Consider the following 18,402-nt stretch of genomic DNA (forward strand, 5'->3'; position numbering starts at 1 on the left):
CTCCTGGAGGCTTCGAGGGATTAAGTCATCCTAAAAGACATAGTTATAATATTTTTGACCATGCTGAACAAAATGGCTATCTCGAAATTTTGATCGGGTGACTGAGAAAAAAATGAGCGTGGGAGGGTGCCAAGTTGCCCTCCAATTTTTTTGTCACTTAAAAAGGGCACTAGAACTTTTAATTCCCATTCAAATGAGCTCTCTCGCAATATTCTAGCACCACTGGGCCGACACTATCACCCCTGAGAAAAACAAACAAACAAATAAACACGCATCCGTGATCTTTCTTCTAGCGAAAAATGCAAAATTCCACATTTTTGTAGATATAAGCTTGAAACCTCTACAGTTGGGTTCTCTGATACGCTGAATATGATGGTGTGATTTTCATTAAGGTTCTATAACTTTTAGGGAAAAAGTTATTACGCGCCTGAGAAAATTTATAAATTTTCTCAGGCGCGTAACTTGTGATAGGTAAGATTAAACTCGATGAAACTTATATATTTGAAATCAGAATTAAAATCTGATTCTTTTGATGTATTTATTGGTATCAAAATTCCGATTTTTAGAGTTTCGTTTACCATTGAGCCGGGTCGCTCCTTACTTACAGTTAGTTACCACGAACTGTTTGATGAGTATCAAATACCATTGCAACATCTGTATTAGCATATTCTATTAAAATAAGGGTATTTACGTGTTATACCTAACACACTCGAAAAGTTTGGTCTCGTAGATGTGCGAAAACCAAGGTTTATCTGTCTGTATTCAGAGACAATTAGTTTTCGCTCAGTAGAAAAACTAAGATGTAGGCATATTTTAATTAAATATTCAATATAAAGAGTTTATATTTTGGTTGGGTTAGGTCAGGTATTTAGTATCCGTTCTGGGCGGCCTGCTTTCCACATTTCTCCGTTGTAGTTCTCAGAGTTTTGTTAATAGTGTTGTATTCTTATCATATTTTGGCATATTTCATTACGATTAACGTAACTTTACTTCTTGAGTGTGTTTGATATAATTCTTAAGTACCAAAATAAGACTCTAGGATTTCGTAAGTTAAAATTTGTTTTGGATGAAGGGTGTTTTTTTCTTTTCTGGTGTAGTAACATCAAAAGCAAATTTAAAAGAGTAATAAAATATTGGACCGTTTTTCTGGACCTTTCAACTACAGTGAATCAGATAGGATGTCGTTGGGGAAAATGTCAGATGTCTTTGGGGAAAAATGGGGGCAAGAGGGGGGCTAGTTTCCCTCCAATCTTTTTTGTCACTTAAGAACGACACTAGAACTTTCGATTCCAGTTCTAATAAGGTCTCTCTCGATCTTCTAGGACCATTTGTTTGATATAATCAACACTGGCGATAACAAAAAAAAAAAGAAAAAAAAAAAAAAATGTATCTGTGATCTTTCTTCGACCAAAAATACGAAATTTCATATTTTTATAGACCGGAGCTTGAAACCTCTACAATAAGATTCTGTGTTATGCTGAATTATGTTGGTGTGATTTTCATTAAGACTGATATTCTTTTTTTTTTGGGGGGGGGGGGTGTTTCCCCCTTTTTCCGGAAATCAGGCAAGTTTTCTCAGGCACGTATCTTTTGATGGGTGAGATTACACTTAATGAATTTTACATATATATATATATGTATATATATATATATATATATATATATGCACATATATATATATATATATATATATATATATATATATATATATATATGTGTATATATATGCATATATATATATATACATATACATATATATTTTTGATGTATCTATTTTTATTTATTTTTTTTTAAGTTTTGGTCTTTATTTGGCCGAGTCGCTCCGTACTTACAGTTCCTTACCACGAACTGTTTGATCTGTGGAGCTGAGGCACAGAGCTAGAGAGAAGGTGATAGAGAGAGAGAGAGAGAGAGAGAAGAAAAAAAAGAGAGGGATAGGGAGTGATTATTTAAAAAAAATTACATAAGCTGAAAGTATTACATTGTAGTAAATGAAATTCGCAAAAGTGGGATGACAACGTATAGACATGCAAGGGGAATTTATTTCTAAGGAAGTTTGTAATTTTGGCGTGACGGATATAAATTCGAAAAAATAGGTGAACTCTATAGGAAATATAAGAAATTATTTGCAAAATCGAAGTGATGTTGGTGTTTTGAAAAGGCCACGAAAAATAGAGACGTTTAATCTATTCATTAGTCTGTTCATTAGTCGTATCAGATGCCAAACAAAGGTGGTCATGATGAAGAACGGAACAGTTGAAGGATTATATTGGTTTATCTACTTGGGTTGCGCTACAGCTAAGTATTTAGGGTAGCAGAACGCTTTAATAAGTAGGACAGCAAAAGCCTAACCTGCTTTCACTCAGCTTAGGAACTTACGGTAATTATATAAAAAAAATTGGGATAAGCCGAGAATTGGGGTCGTTGAGAAGGAAACATGTTAAGAAAACAATTCTTGCTTCATATTACGCAGAAAATACGTAGTTAACACATTTTAAAGGCACTTCCACTATAGTTACCCCTCCGTCCCCCCTAATCTGCAAGTATATAGCCTAAATTATACATTTCCTATGTTTTTTGCCATTTGTCACTAATGAATCAACGCTGACGAAATCAAGAAACGGAGAAACACGTGGAAAATATATAATTTGGGTTAAATATTAGCATATTAGGGGGGTTGTGAAGCATAGCGTAGTCGCGGTCAAAATATGTTAACTATGATTTTTCTGCATATTAAGAAGTAAGAATTGTTTTATTAACATGCTTCATTCTCAACAGCACCATTTTTCTGGTTTGTAGTTTTTTACCAAAGAATTTTATTCTACAATCCTGTACATCATAGAAGACCTTAAGTATCCACAGCAATTTTTTGTCGATTTGGAAATAATTTTGTATCCGCACATTTCTTTGATAAGCTAAGACCTTAGAATACCGTAGACCTTCTAATGTTATAATATTATTTTAACATATATATAGATATTAATATACATGATATATAATGTATTATTATATATAACATAGAATGTATAGTTAATATATAATTAATATTATTTTAATCAATCCACATGTATATTTCCTTTTGACCTCTATATCAGTATAATTGTGAGTTAGAATTTCGGAGGTGCCCTTCGGTAACGACTAACATTTTTTATACTTCTCCCTTGTTTAAAATTTCTGATTTAGTTTTCAGACCTTATATAGAGTCCATAGAGCCGTGATTCCCAACTTAGGGCACAGGCTCCACCCTTGGGGCATGGAAATATTTTGGTGGGTCATGTGCAGGACGTGCAGCCCTCGGCTGACCATACTCTAGAGCCTTAATTTTGAAAAAGAAATTTGTCATTTGAATAACGTCATACATTTAAAGAGCAAAAATTGTACACGGTAGTATTGTAATGACGTCATGCATTGTGTTGTGACCATAGGCTACTCTAGAGTCTAAATTTTGAAACAAAAATTGTCATTTAAATAACGTCATATAACGTCATACATTTAAAGAGCAAAAACTTTACATGCTAGTGTGTCATGACGTCATGCATTGCGCTGTATACAGACAAAAATTAGTAGAGTATGACTAAAAAAAGATATACTGAAATTTGATTGACAAAATTTAACAATCATGCGAAAGGTCTTGGACCATTCGCATGGGTCCCAGACCCTTCGAAGGGTCTTGGTGGGACATTTTAGAAATGCCTAGGTGGAGCATGGCCCAAAATCGGAGGGGAACCACTGCCGTAGAGTCTCGTGGGTAGAAAATAGTCTCATAGATCATGTCCATAGAAAATCTCAATCGTTTCGGGTTTCTCAATGTAATTACGCCGACATTTGGTTCTTGTATTTTAAAGTAATTGATCATGATATATATTTTGAGAAAAACTGTTCTAGATTTATATGGTTCTTCGAAATCCTGTATTACTGCCAAGCTTGATATTTAATTTCACTTACCGAAAACGAACAATAAAAAAAGTGCGAAGCAGAAAATTGGACAAAATTGATCGTAATAGATAATCGCTCTATTAACCTTAAATCGTTACAGATAATTCTTCGATAACATAAATTTCATTACAGTGTCTGAAAAATAGCAGTTACAGGAAAGTTGTTCTGTTCGGTAGGAAAAAAAATGTAAGGTGTGAATGCTACAGGTTTTGAGAGGTTTTATCTTTCGAGCTTTAAGTTCCAAGTAATATAACTTTATTGGGTACAGAGTTAAAAATTAGAAATAATTTGAATTTGAAATTATTTCTTAAAAAACACATCCTCGAAAGATGTGTAATTATCATTATTCCACTTTTAAATTCTTTATGTAAATTCATTTTTAAGCTTCAAGCTCAGAGTTTATAATAGTTATTTATGCTAACATAACATGTGTCAGAAGAGAATGACATTTCACTATTTATTAACAGGGGCGTACTTTGCTATGGGGCAGGGGGCAGATGCCTCCCTTCCAGACCCCAGTTGCCCCCGGGTTAAATTTAGTATTTGCGTTGTCAAAATTAATATAAGGCTGCATAATTCAAGCATCCCCAGAAATAGCTCAGTTTTGATTAGTATATCGTTGCCTTTATGCTACTATATGGCTCATTTTTCAGTTTTCACTGTCATTTTCATTTGATTTGATAAAATTGTCTCCAACTTTGCCCCCCCCCCCCTAGGATTTTGGAAAATTACGCCACTGTTTATAAAAATAAACAAGACAGAGTCGATAAAATTGTTTTTAGTGAAATTCTGAAACATTAGTCTTGAAAGTTTGGTAATTTTAGAAACACTCTTTCCAAAACTCAAAGGGATCAAACTTTATTAATCTTTTTATTTTAGCTCAAAAGGTATTGGAGAATAGCCAGATAACACAACTGTTCATAATATTATTATTTTATTGTTGGACACCCTAACTCTTCATAGATGTATTCCTTCAACTTTGGATAACATTTTGTATATGCAAGTAGCTTTTGGGACTAGATTTTGCTAAAAGAATGGGTGTAACCCTGTCTTTATCCTAATCTGGATTTATAATTCATTGAGTCTATTACCGAGTGACCAGATCCATTCTGAACTGAGTCCGACGTTGATGGATTACAGTGAATGCGTGCTACATAGTTGAATATTTGCAGGGTGTCAATACGAGCTCGCCGTTCAATCATTGCCAACAATAAAAGGAAGTCAGATAGCAAGAATTGTTCTCAACATAAAAACATATCGACTTTTTCAAGTATTCTGAACTTCTAAAGAAGATTGCTTGCAATTCTAAAAATGTGCATTGGTTTTTACGTTGTGAATTGTCTCTTTCACAAAACTTAAAAGGTGCCATCTTTTTTAAGACATATTTTTCTGATTGGAATGGCATGTTTTCTATTGGATACTAAATAGTGTCTTTGCAATAAAAATAAATATCTTTCATGAGTGAAAAATCTTCAAAATTTGATAAATGAGTAAATCTTCGGTACTTGTATGGAATCCGGTAAACAGGCGAGATGTGAAGTTTGGTTAATGCTAATGAAAAAAAAAAGGATGAAAATATAATAGTTTAGAAACAAATTTGGGCTATACATTTGCACATATAGGACGGGGGGGGGGGTTAAAGCATAGCATATATTATATACGTAACCTAACCTAGCTACCTTTTAGTCCTCCAAAACCCCAAAAAACTAATGCTTAAATCTTTGTGACGGAGTGAGCAATATTTCACAAACCTGCAAATCAATACAGCTTTGAGATTTCGATACGGTATTTCATCGAGTGTTTACCCGATTTCATACGAGAACATAAAATACCAAGGACATCAAAATGAAAACTATTTTCCCCTGGCTTCATCTTAGCTCTATTTATTCCTGAAAACTAGGATTCTTTACAATTATTCTTGTAGCTGTTATGAAATTATTAAGGTCTTTTTTGTTATGTAAAGATACTCTTTGCTGCCACACTGAATCAAACAGTTCGTGGTAACGAACTGTAAGTAAGGAGCGACCCGGCTCAATGGTAACCGATACTGTAGAAAACTGAATTTTGATACCAATAGATACATCAAAAGAATCAGATTCTAATGCTAATTTCGAATATATAAGTTTCATCAAGTTTAGTCCTACTTATCAAAAGTTACGCGCCTGAGAAAATTTAGCTGATTTTCGAAAAAGGGGGGAACACTCTGTAAAATTTATAGAACCTTAATGAAAATTACACCATCATATTAAGCGTATCAGAGAACCCTACTGCATAGGTTTCAAGCTCCTATCTACAAAAATGTGGAATTTTGCATTTTTGGCCAGAAGAAAGATCACGGGTGCGTGTTTATCTGTTTTTTTTTGTTTTTGTTTTTTTCCCCAGGGGTGATCATATTGGCCCAGTGGTCCTAGAATATCGTGGGAGGGCTCATTGGAATGGAAATTAAAAGTTCTAGTGTCCTTTTTAAGTGACAAAAAAAATGGAGGGCAACTAGGCCCCCTCCCACGCTCATTTTTTTCTTAAAGTCACCCGATCAAAATTTTGAGATAGCGACTTTGTTCAGCATAGTCAAAAATCTAATAAATATGTCTTTTAGGATGACTTAATCCCCCACAGTTCCCAGGAGAAGGGCTGCAAGATATGAACTTTGCCCATTGCTTACATATTGTATTGGTTATTGGGAAGTTTTGATGTTTTTTCTTCTTTTTTTTACAATGCATAACACAAGATTTACGGATATATAAAAATAAATATTAGGCCCAATTATTTAGGTGGAGGAGGGGGTTACTCGGGAGAATCTTTCCGTGGAGGATGTTTCTTTGGGGTAAGGGACATTTCTATGAAGGGGGCGCCGGATTTCCAAGCATTATTTAAAAAACGATCAGAAATTAAATTAAAAATAAAACAATTTTTTTTCAATTGAAAATAAGAAGCAAAATTAGAACTTAAAACGAACAGAAATTATTACGTATATGAGGGGGGTCTCCCTCAAGTCAATACCTCGCTCTTTACGCTACAGTTTTTTTAGTGCTTTCAAAAGAGCTATCTATTCTAATTAAACGGCCTTTGTGATTCAGGGGTTTGTGAATTAAAAATATTTTTAACTTTTAACGTAAATAGCGTGGTATTGACTAGAGGGAGAACCCCCTCATATACGTAATAACATATACCTAATAAAAAAAAAATAAAAAAAACAAGCGATACGGCTCAATAGTAATCGAAACTTTTAAAAACGGAATTTTGATGTCAATAAATGTATCAAAAGAATGGGCTTGTAATGCTGATTCTAAATATATAAACTTTATTAAGTGTAGTATTACTCATCAAAGGCTACGGGCCTGAGAAAATTTACCTGATTTTTTAAAGAGGGAGGAAACATCCCCTACAAGTGAAAGAATTTTAATGAAAATCACACCGTCAGATTTAGCGTATCAGTAAATCCTATGGCATAGGTTTCAAGCTCAAATCTGCAAAAATCAGCAACTATATCTGCAGCGTATTTTTTGCCAGAAGAAAAATATACGAATATAGAAGTTCGTTTCGTAAGTTAATTTGTAAATTCCGTCAGAACCAAATTTAGAGACATCCATTTAGCAAAAGAAGAGTAAAATTTTTATGCAAATTTTGTTTACTTATTCAATGGCGGTGAGCCAAAATAAAAGCTGCATTAACTAAAAACGATCAGAAATTAAAGAAAAAAAAAGTTTTTTAAACTGAAAGTAAGGAGCGACATTAAAACTTAAAACGAACAGAAATTATTCCATATATGAAAGGGGCTGTCTCCTCCTCAACGCCTCGCTCTTTACGATAAAGTTTGACTCTGTTTTACAACTTCATTTTTTAAAACAATAAAAAACTTTAGCGTAAAGAGCGATGTGTTGAGGAAGGGACACCCCCTTTCATATACGGAATAATTTCTGTTCGTTTTGAGTTTTAATGTCGCTCCTTACTTTCAGTTTATTTATTTATTTATTTTTTAATCTTGAAAAGAAACAAACGGAAACTTTTTCTGTTTGCAAAAAAAGCCAAACCGAACGATTGTACTGCCAAATTTAATACCTGTATGATACATTTGCACAACGTATTGAACAAATACAGACTATTTGGAATAAGTCAAAATCAAGTGAGAAAAGTGATATTTTTCGAATAAGAAGAAAAAAAGGATCCTATTGATATGTGAACAGTCAGTTTAAGGAATAAATGTAATAATATTCAGTATTGGATTGCCTAATTTATCTTTTTTAAAAATGTATTCCTGTAGGTAAAGTTAATTAACTAACAATTTAGGTAAGTAATTTAGGTAATTTAGGTAATTTAGGTAACAATTTAGGTAGGTAAGTTAATTAACTAACAATTTAAAATGTTTAATCTGAAGAATTTTATAATACTGATATTAATGGATAGCTTAGACTTTCAGCTGTTCTATGACATATACGTTTTTTTCATTCCTGTTTGGTAATTCCTATTTTATTCCTATTAGGTAACGATATGTTAGGGTTTTATTGTTACTTAAGTTTAATCATTTAATCACCGTTTTATTTTATCACAGTTTGCCATGATATCACGTTTTATCACGTTTTATTTCGTTTTATTTCGATATCACATTTATCACGTTTTATTTATCACAGTCCAGCTGCCAATTAATGGCAGAGTTTGTCTTTTGATACAACAATCAAGAAAATTAAATTTTCTGGAACTCCATGGCGGCATGTTTTTGTTCATTTTCTGCTGATTTTTCATACACGTTCTTTATTTTCAAATTCGCCAGCCGCTAAGTGTTAAAACTGCATACCTTTATCAGACGTCTTTTGCATCAGAAATTGAGTTCCTCGGTTTTTCTGATTTTTTTAAAAGACAGATATGATTGTGCAAGTTTGGACTTAACCAGTTCAAAGAATCTGGTTTCATTTTTAGTGTCCCCGGTACTTTAAGGTAAAGTGGCCCATATAGCATTAAATATCCCTTGTATATTTTATGAGACTTTTGCTTTAAATTCTCTGGGACAGTCTCAGTTTAAATCAATTTTTAATTTGAAATAAAATATTCACCAATCGCCAACGCTAAAATTAAATAATCGGCTTTTGTTTATGGTTCTTATCTTTTATTATGCTGTTGTCTTGGTCTTGTTTCGACAACGGCTGCTGATGTAGCAGGCAGGGGCGGATCCAGGATTTTTTTTGGGGAGGGGGGCACAAAATAGGTTGATCGGATAAAATAAATTAGGGGGGGGCGCAAAATAGGTTGATCCGATAAATTTGCGTTAGGAACAAGTTTAATTAACGCAAACTTGAGTTAATTAAGTAAATTACACTACTTTACACAACGCTAGGGGGGAGCTCCCCCTCACCCCCCCCCCCTTGGATCCGCCACTGGTAGCAGATAATATTTAATGTTAAGATAAATTATGATAAATAAGAGCAGCATTTTCTGTCTTGCCAACAAAATACACAATGGTGTAATTTCGTAAAAATCCTGAGAAGGGGGGGGGGCAAATCTGGAGCCTATTTTCCCAAATAAAATGAAAATGACAGTGAAAACTGAAAAATGAGTCATATATTACCATAAAGGCAAAGATACACTAAAGAACACTGACCTGTTTCTGTGGATACGTGAATTATGAAGGTGTATTTTGATTTTGACAAGATTTTTAGCAGGAATTAAATTTCAGCTGGAGGGGCAAACTAATGTCTGGGAGGAGGGCAAACGTGGGCCTGAAGGGGGCAGTTACCCCCTGCCCCATAGAAAATTACGCCCCAAGCTATACAATTCTAATAAAATAAGAATTACTCTCTGGCTATTTTTTTGTGAATTGTAAATCGAAGGAATGTAGAGAAAAAAGTACCATCGATAGCCCTACCTACCTACTGGTAGCCCTACTGGTAGCCCTACCTACTGGAAATTCTTGTAGGAAATTCACCTCTTACTGCACACCCATATTTTCAAACTCAATATTTGCAATTTTCTAATCTGCTGTGATCACACTAAATTAGAAACACAAGCCAACTGAGATTTCGTCACTGTGCTCAAAACCAAAGGGGTGAAAATCTTATGTTCACTTTACTGCAAAATAGTGAAAATGGGAGACTCCTCTTTTGGTTTAGAGTAAGACGACATGACGTCACTTTTTTCCAGACCATTTCATATAAACTATTAAATGAGAACAATTTAAGATTCCTTTACATTTTTATCTTTTAAAGATCATAAAGTCTAAAAGATAAGAAAAAAAAGGTAAGAGTAAAAAAGAGAACAACAGAATGAGAGGGTCAAAAAAATATTGAGGAGGAGGGGAGGGGTACCCCCAGTCCCCCTGGATCCACCCCTTTCTTCTGGTTCCGAAGCCACGATTCTAACATACCAAGAAAATCATCAGGCTCTTATATATATAATATATATTATGTTCATAATTTCATATAAGTTCATAAGTTTATTAATCCACATTCATAAGCAAATAAATAAATTAAACGACACTTTCACGCTGGAGAAAACCTACGAAGGTTTGCGATCGCGCGAAACTCGACGTAACTACTTAACAAGGAAAGAAGTGAAGATAAAGGTTTCCCCCCCTGCAAAATGTGTCAACTATTATTATTCTGTCAACTATTATATATATATATATATATATATATATATATATATATATATATATATATATATATATATATATATATATATATATATATATATATATATATATATATATATATATATATATATATATATATATATATATATATAATAATAATAATAATATAAAAAAAAAGGAAAAAAATATAGACAAATAAATAAATAACTGAATTAAAAATGATAATACATAAATAAAATATAAAAGAAAAATAATAATAAAAAACATACAAGAAAAATAATAATAACCAATCCAGTCTCCATCACCCACTATACTCAACTCCCTCTCCCCACCCCCCCCCTGCCAACCATACCTTAGAATTTACTTTTAAGGGAAAACTCGAAGAAGAAAAGAAAAACGGTCAGAAACGACAAATCTTGTTGTTCTTGTGACTTTCTCTAAAAATACTGTTGAAAGAGAGAACGGAAATTTTCAGATAGTTCTTTAAGTCAACCTTAGAAGCTATTTCTTTATTAGTAGTGTTTTATTAACTCCATGACATCTAGAAAATGTCTAATAACTCTCAAATTTATTCCTTCTTCGACATTTTTAAAGGCTAATACTTTCAAGTAAGTTACAAAGGTTAAAACTTCCACAAATATCAAATCTAACTTACTCAAACAACAAACATACAGTTACAGATACTTTAACAGCGGCAACCTATTATATTATTAAACATACTCCTTTAAAAAAAATTAAACGTACTTTCAGAAGCATCACTTTCTACATTTAATGTAGAAAGTGATGTAGAAAGTGATATAATGTAAAATGATGATATAATGTAGATATAATGTAGATATAGATAATGTAGTTAGTGATGTAGTTAATTTAGTTAGTATAACGTAGTTATATAGTTAATGTAGTTAATGTAGTGATGTAGTTAATGTAGTTAATGTAGTTAATGTGGTGATGTAGTTAATGTAGTGATGTAGTTAATGTAGTTAATGTAGTGATGTAGTTAATGTAGTGATGTAGTTAATGTAATTAATGTAGTTATGTAGTTAATGTAGTTAATGTAGTTATAATGTAGAAAAGGTGTAGTTAGTGGGTTTAGCAGAGTAAAATCAAATCATACATGACTTGTGCGATTGTACTTCTCAAGCCAATGACATATTACACAAAGACAATAAGACTTTCAACAGTGTGCCTTTATGGAAAATCCTGAGTAAAGTTTTCCCTTTTTCGACAATATAAGTAAATCGAGGTGTATGCTTACTAGGGATGCACTGAAACTTATTTAATTTAATAATTTAAAGATGTCCTTACATGAGTGTTTGTAGACGGCACATTATAGGGGCAAAAGCTTAATATATTGCAAAATCAAATCATGTATCAAAAAAGGAAGTTGAATATTCTTCGACATAGAACATTAATCGGCTTTTTGTTTCCTTGAAGCCTTGTCTCTAACAATGAAGCTGGCAATAGCAATGCCTCTGTATAAGGTATGTGGAAAAAAAGAAAATTACCATGGAAACAAACAGTAGCCAAAATGGCAAGATAGAAAGAAAAAAGAAAAAGAATACAGCATCAGGTATTGCAATCCCTACCAGTACTGTTTATCTCCGTTTCATGGCCCTTCAGCCAGGAAGTACAATGGGGGACTGGGGACCAGCCATCCTGTGCTTTCGCGCACCATTCCTGTTTACCTTCCCCAGATTTTTTCAGGTACCCATTTAGAGTTGGATCAACACTGGCTGAGTCACGCCATTGACCTCCGTTCCAAACCAAATAATCAGCAACACCAGGTCTCTCACCCTTGTCCTCAATGGCAAAGGGTTTCAAATTTAGCGCGCTAACCACCCGGCTAAGACGGGTCTGGCATGATAAGGGAAAAGGGACTGACTTACTTGAGTTTCATTCAATTGTAAAGCTGCTGCTATCTCTATCCTTCTTGCCCGCGTCAGGTACTTGTTGAAATGAAACTCTTTCTCTAATTCAGTTAATTGTTTTGTTGTGAAATTAGTTCTTCCAGTATTATTGGTCGTACCACCATAGTAATCATTCCTCGGTGCTAAAAATAAAAATAAAGTTATATAGTTACGATCCTACTTCTCATTAGCATTGGCAGAGGCTCATTTTCATTAGCATTGGCAGAGGTTCATTTTCATTGATAATAAGGTTGTAGATTATAACAACTATGAATTTTTCAACTTTCCATACAGCCTCCATATCATTTAGAACCACCAGGGCTGTATCCAGGATTTCTTTTCAGGGGGGGGGGCAAAAGGTTATTATTCAGGGGGTGAGGATTTTACAAAAAATACTTCAAAAACGCATAAAAAATTTTTTATATTCATTTTTCTTATGTTTTTCCGAGTTGGACTAACATTTCAGCGGGATTCAAACCCCCTATTCCTCCTGGATACGGCCTTGAGAACCTCATATACTTTTTTTTTAATAATCAAATAACTAATAGCTGGTTTAAGACCTGTGTATTCCCTCAGGGTTTTATCGTTCCTAACATACACTACTTTCATTTGTTATCTTGTTTCGGTCATACTTTTTCCCAATCGTTCTGATTCTAGCTCATCAAATATATATAAATTGATGTCTACTTCAAATGAACTCGTAAAAAGGAAATTAAAGATTTGAAGACAGTTTTCAATATAAAACCCTTATTGGGAGCAAGTCCGTACCCAGGGGTGGGGAAGTTACGGGGCTGAAACTCCTTCCCCTAAAAAAATTTTTCCGACACTTAAAAAGGTGAAAAAATGTATATAAGCAAGTTTTGATGTGTGTGTTTTTTTTAATTTTGTTCACTCCCCCCCTCAAACAAAAATCCTGGATATATTTACGGAGTGCCTTGTAAAACGAAATTTATAAGAATAGGCTACACATTTCGGAGAGTTGGAGAAGGATTTAATCTTTTGTCATCATTCATGACTAATAGGCTACTAACAGCTGATTTTGAACTCATCCCTTCCATGTAGTCTATATTGTAAACCATCATAAAATATTTACGACCTTAACATTCCCTTGGGTAAATGTTAGTATATACCAAGGTACCACTTCTACGAGGCCCCCGTACCAAACAGTTTTTTCTGGTAGGTAAACAGGTCATTACACTCGGTCATTACACTCTTTGTCAAGAGGAATGAGTACAACTTGATTGATGATTAGGATTTGAATAAAAGGAATAGTTTTCTTTACACTTCATATTCGTAAGAGAATTGAATTAAAAGAGAATAGTTTTTATTTGCAAGGATATTAGTGGAGAAAAAAAAAATGAGTGGTGCATTTACATTATTGGAGATTAATGATGGAACCGACAGCAGCAGCAGCAATGATATACGAGTACCTAATGTAGCTGTGGAAATAACTGTTGGTTGTAGACTATGTCTTGAATGGGACACTATGTATTCTAGATACGTGATATCATTAAGCAAATTTAAGCAGGAGGAGCAGCTGTGTTTTGCTGGAAAAGTAAATATTCTCCATATAAATAAACTTCGGTCGGCATTAGATATCCTATCGAAATATATTGATGAGAACAAAATGCATCAGTGATTATTATTATTATTGTAATTATGCTAAATAAAACTGTTTCTAAATCAATGGTATTTTTTTCTTTTTCTATAGTAGACTAGCGTATATTTTTTAGAGTAGAAAAAAGAAATTCTGTTTAGTCTGAAGTTGGTTGTGAGAGAGTTAGGACTCTAAAAAATGGATAGATTCGAGAAAGATCGAATCATGAGGAATCTAGTTCTTATGGAAAAGCGTAAAAAAAAAAAAAATAGCAAGCCACACATCCCAAATCATAGATTTCAGACAACACACACACCAACGAAAGAAAGAAATCTAGATCCGAAAAGTACACTGAATCGAACGGTATGATTTTGATTAAAATTCACTGACTTTTAAGGCGAGTTTCCTCATTTATTCAAAAAATAATGCAAATCTTCTCAGGCGCATAACTTTTGATTGGTAAAACATCTTCTCAGGCGCATAACTTTTGATTGGTAAAACTAAATTTAATGAGTTGAAATCACTTATATATTTGAAATCAGCATAAAAAATATGATTCTTTTGATGTATCCATGGATATCAAAATTCCAGTTTTTAGAGTTACGGTTACTATTGTTATGTTTCTATTGATGTATCCATGGATATCAAAATTCCAGTTTTTAGAGTTTTGGTTACTATTGAACAGTGTCGCTCCTTACTTACCTTCTTATTTGTGGATTCTGAATATGGATATAAACAACACCAGTCACTATTTATAGTTGAATAGGACATGGTTGAATAAATCGTCAAATCGTCAAAAAACCTACTTGATCTAATGAAGTGGAACAGAAACTCACCAAACTGAAAAGATAAATGTAATAATTAACAATTATTAAGTAGATCATTGTTTAATCTAAATAAAATTGCTTTTTACTACTACTGATTGCCAAGCAGTAAGAGGAAATTACAATTCTTACTTTTGGTTCAAAAACTCTTTTTTTTTATTCAATTTTTGATTGTTTTCCAAATCATACCCAGGCCTAACTGAGAAAGTATTTGAAGTATCGGTCCCTTAAATCCTTGGTTAATTGCTTTTTAAAATATTTAAATCAGTAATTGCACGTTGATTAATACATCCTATGTTTAAATTTGCAATTTCAATTTTGTATAAAATTTGAATATACGTAAAAAATTGACGATGAATAGTAACTTTGGAATACTTTGGAATAAATTTCAAAATTCTGAGTTTGGAATAACTTTGGATAAAAAATGGAATTCTATTTTATTCTGTTAGAACTATTTTGGATTTGTGTTAACTATTTTTTTATTTTTAAGAATAATTTATTGTTTTGTAAGAAATAATTTGGATTTCTTACAACTTTTTATATTTTTTAAGAATTATTTCTGTTTCGTAAGAACAATTATTCTGTTAGTACTATTTTGGATTTGTCTAAAGTATTTTTGTATTTCGTAAGAATGATTTTTGTTTTTTAAGAACTATTTTTGGAATTTGTTTGAACTTTTTGTATTCTGTAAGAACTACTTTCGGTGTTGTTAGAATTTTCGTGCTTTGTGACAAGTATTTTATATACTACTGATTGCCAAGCATTAAGAGGAAATTACAATTCTTACTTTTGGTTCAAAAACTCTTTTTTTTTTATTCAATTTTTGATTGTTTTCCAAATCATACCCAGGCCTAACTGAGATATGAAGTGAAGTATCGGCCCCTTAAATCATTGGTAAATTACTTTTTAAAATATTTAAATCAGTAATTGCACGTTGATTAATACATCCTATGTTTAAATTTGCAATTTCAATTTTGTATAAAATTTGAATATACGTAAAAAATTGGCGATGAATAGTAACTTTGGAATACTTTGGAATAAATTTCAAAATTCTGAGTTTGGAATAACTTTGGATAAAAAATGGAATTCTATTTTATTCTGTTAGAACTATTTTGGATTTGTGTTAACTATTTTTTTATTTTTAAGAATAATTTATTGTTTTGTAAGAAATAATTTGGATTTCTTACAACTTTTTATATTTTTTAAGAATTATTTCTGTTTCGTAAGAACAATTATTCTGTTAGTACTATTTTGGATTTGTCTAAAGTATTTTTGTATTTTGTAAGAATGATTTTTGTTTTTTAAGAACTATTTTTGGAATTTGTTTGAACTTTTTGTATTCTGTAAGAACTACTTTCGGTGTTGTTAGAATTTTCGGGCTTTGTGACAAGTATTTCATATTTTGCAGAAAGCTATTTTTAATTCTGTTAAAACTATTTTGGATTTGTGTAAAGGATTTTTTTCTATTTTTAAGAATAGTTTTTGTTGTTTAAGAACTATTTTCGATTTTCTTACAACTTTTTGTATTTTGCAAGAATTGTTTCTGCTTTGTAAGAATTATTTTTGGAATAAGTTTGAATTTTTTTTGTATGCTATAATAACTATTTGAGATGTTGTTAGAAAATTTAGTGTCTTGAAGCAAGTATTTGGTATTTTGCATCAAGTATTTTATATTCTGTTAGAACTATTGTGGATTTGTGTAAAGTATTTTTGTATTTATTACGAATAATTTTGTTTTGTAAGAATTATTTTGGATTTCTTAAAACTTTTTGTATTTTTTAAGAATTATTTCTGTTTTGTAAGAACTGCTTTGGATTTTGTCTGAACTTTTATATTCTGTAAGAACTATTTTTAATGTTGTTAGAAATCTTTTTGTTTTTTAACAAGTATTTTGTATTTTGCAAGAACTATTTTTTATTCTGTTAGAACTATATTGGATTTGTCTAAAGTATTTTTGTATTTTGTAAGAACTATTTCCGGATTTTTCTGAACTTTTTGTATTCTGTAAGAACTGTTTTCGATGTTTTTGAAATTTTTGCTATTTTTGAAAAGCATTTTATATTTTGTAGTAACTATTTTTTATTCTGCTAGAACTATTTTGGATTCGTTTAAAATATTTTTTCTACTTTGTAAGAATAATTTTTATTTTGTAAGAACTATTTTGGATTTTTTAGAACTTATTGTATTTTGTAAGAATTATTTATGTTCAGTAAAAATTATTTTTAGAATATGTTTAAACTTTCGTATTCAATTAGAACTATTTGGGATGTTGTTAGAATTTTCATATTTTGAAGCAAGTGTTTTGTAGTATGTAGCAAATGTTTTTTAATCTGTGAACTGTTTTTTTTATTCTGTTAGAACTATTTTGGATTTGTCTAAAGTATTTTTATAATTTGTAAGAACTATTTCCGGATTTTTCTGAACTTTTTGTATTCTGTAAGAACTGTTTTCGATGTTTTCGAAATTTTTGCTATTTTTGAAAAGCATTTTTTATATTTTGTAGTAACTATTTTTTATTCTGCTAGAACTATTTCGGATTCGTTTAAAATATTTTTCTATTTTGTAAGAATAATTTTTGTTTTTTAAGAGGTATTTTGGATTTTTTATAACTTATTGTATTTTGCAATAATTATATATGTTCAGTAAAAATGATTTTTAGAATGTGTTTGAACTTTTTTATTCAATTACAACTATTTTTGATGTTGTTAGAATTTTCATATTTTGAAGCAAATGTTTCATAGAGACAACACACACACACACACACACACACACACACACACACACACACACACACACACACACACACACACACACACACACACACACACACACACACACACACACACACACACACACACACACACACACACACACACACACACACACACACACACACACACACACACACACACACACACACACACACACACACACACACACACACACACACACACACACACACACACACACACACACACACACACACACACACACACACACACACACACACACACACACACACACACACACACACACACACACACACACACACACACACACACACACACACACACACACACACACACACACACACACACACCACACACACACACACACACACACACACACACACACACACACACACACACACACACACACACACACACACACACACACACACACACACACACACACACACACACACACATACACACACACACACACACACACACACACACACACACACACACACAAACACACACAAACAAACAAACACACACAAAAAAACACAAAAACACACACACACAAACACACACACACACAGAGAGACAAAATCCACACAGAGATGACACACACACACACACACACACAGAGACTACACACACAAAGAGACGACTTACAAAAAGAGATGACACAAACACACACACACGACAAACACACACACACACACACACACACAGAGAGACGACACACACACACAGAGATGACACACTCAAAGTGATGACTTACACATAGAGACGACACAAACACACAGAGACGACAAACACACAGAGA

General features: G+C 32.4%; 1 protein-coding gene across 1 annotated transcript in view; it reads right to left on the bottom strand.

Annotated features, from left to right (window-relative positions):
- The window catches only part of LOC148943306 (homeobox protein Hox-B1-like), a 50,597-nt gene that overhangs the window by 8,060 nt on the left and 24,135 nt on the right, over positions 1–18,402 (bottom strand). The window contains exon 2 of the mRNA XM_089101858.1: positions 12,406–12,569. Coding sequence (XP_088957984.1) covers positions 12,406–12,569 — 164 coding nt within the window. The remainder of the gene's footprint in view (positions 1–12,405; positions 12,570–18,402) is intronic.

The sequence above is a fragment of the Artemia sp. Qi Xiang Cuo genome, chromosome 15, assembly GCF_049724085.1.
Source record: "Artemia sp. Qi Xiang Cuo chromosome 15, ASM4972408v1, whole genome shotgun sequence".
Classification (NCBI taxonomy): domain Eukaryota; kingdom Metazoa; phylum Arthropoda; class Branchiopoda; order Anostraca; family Artemiidae; genus Artemia; species Artemia sp. Qi Xiang Cuo.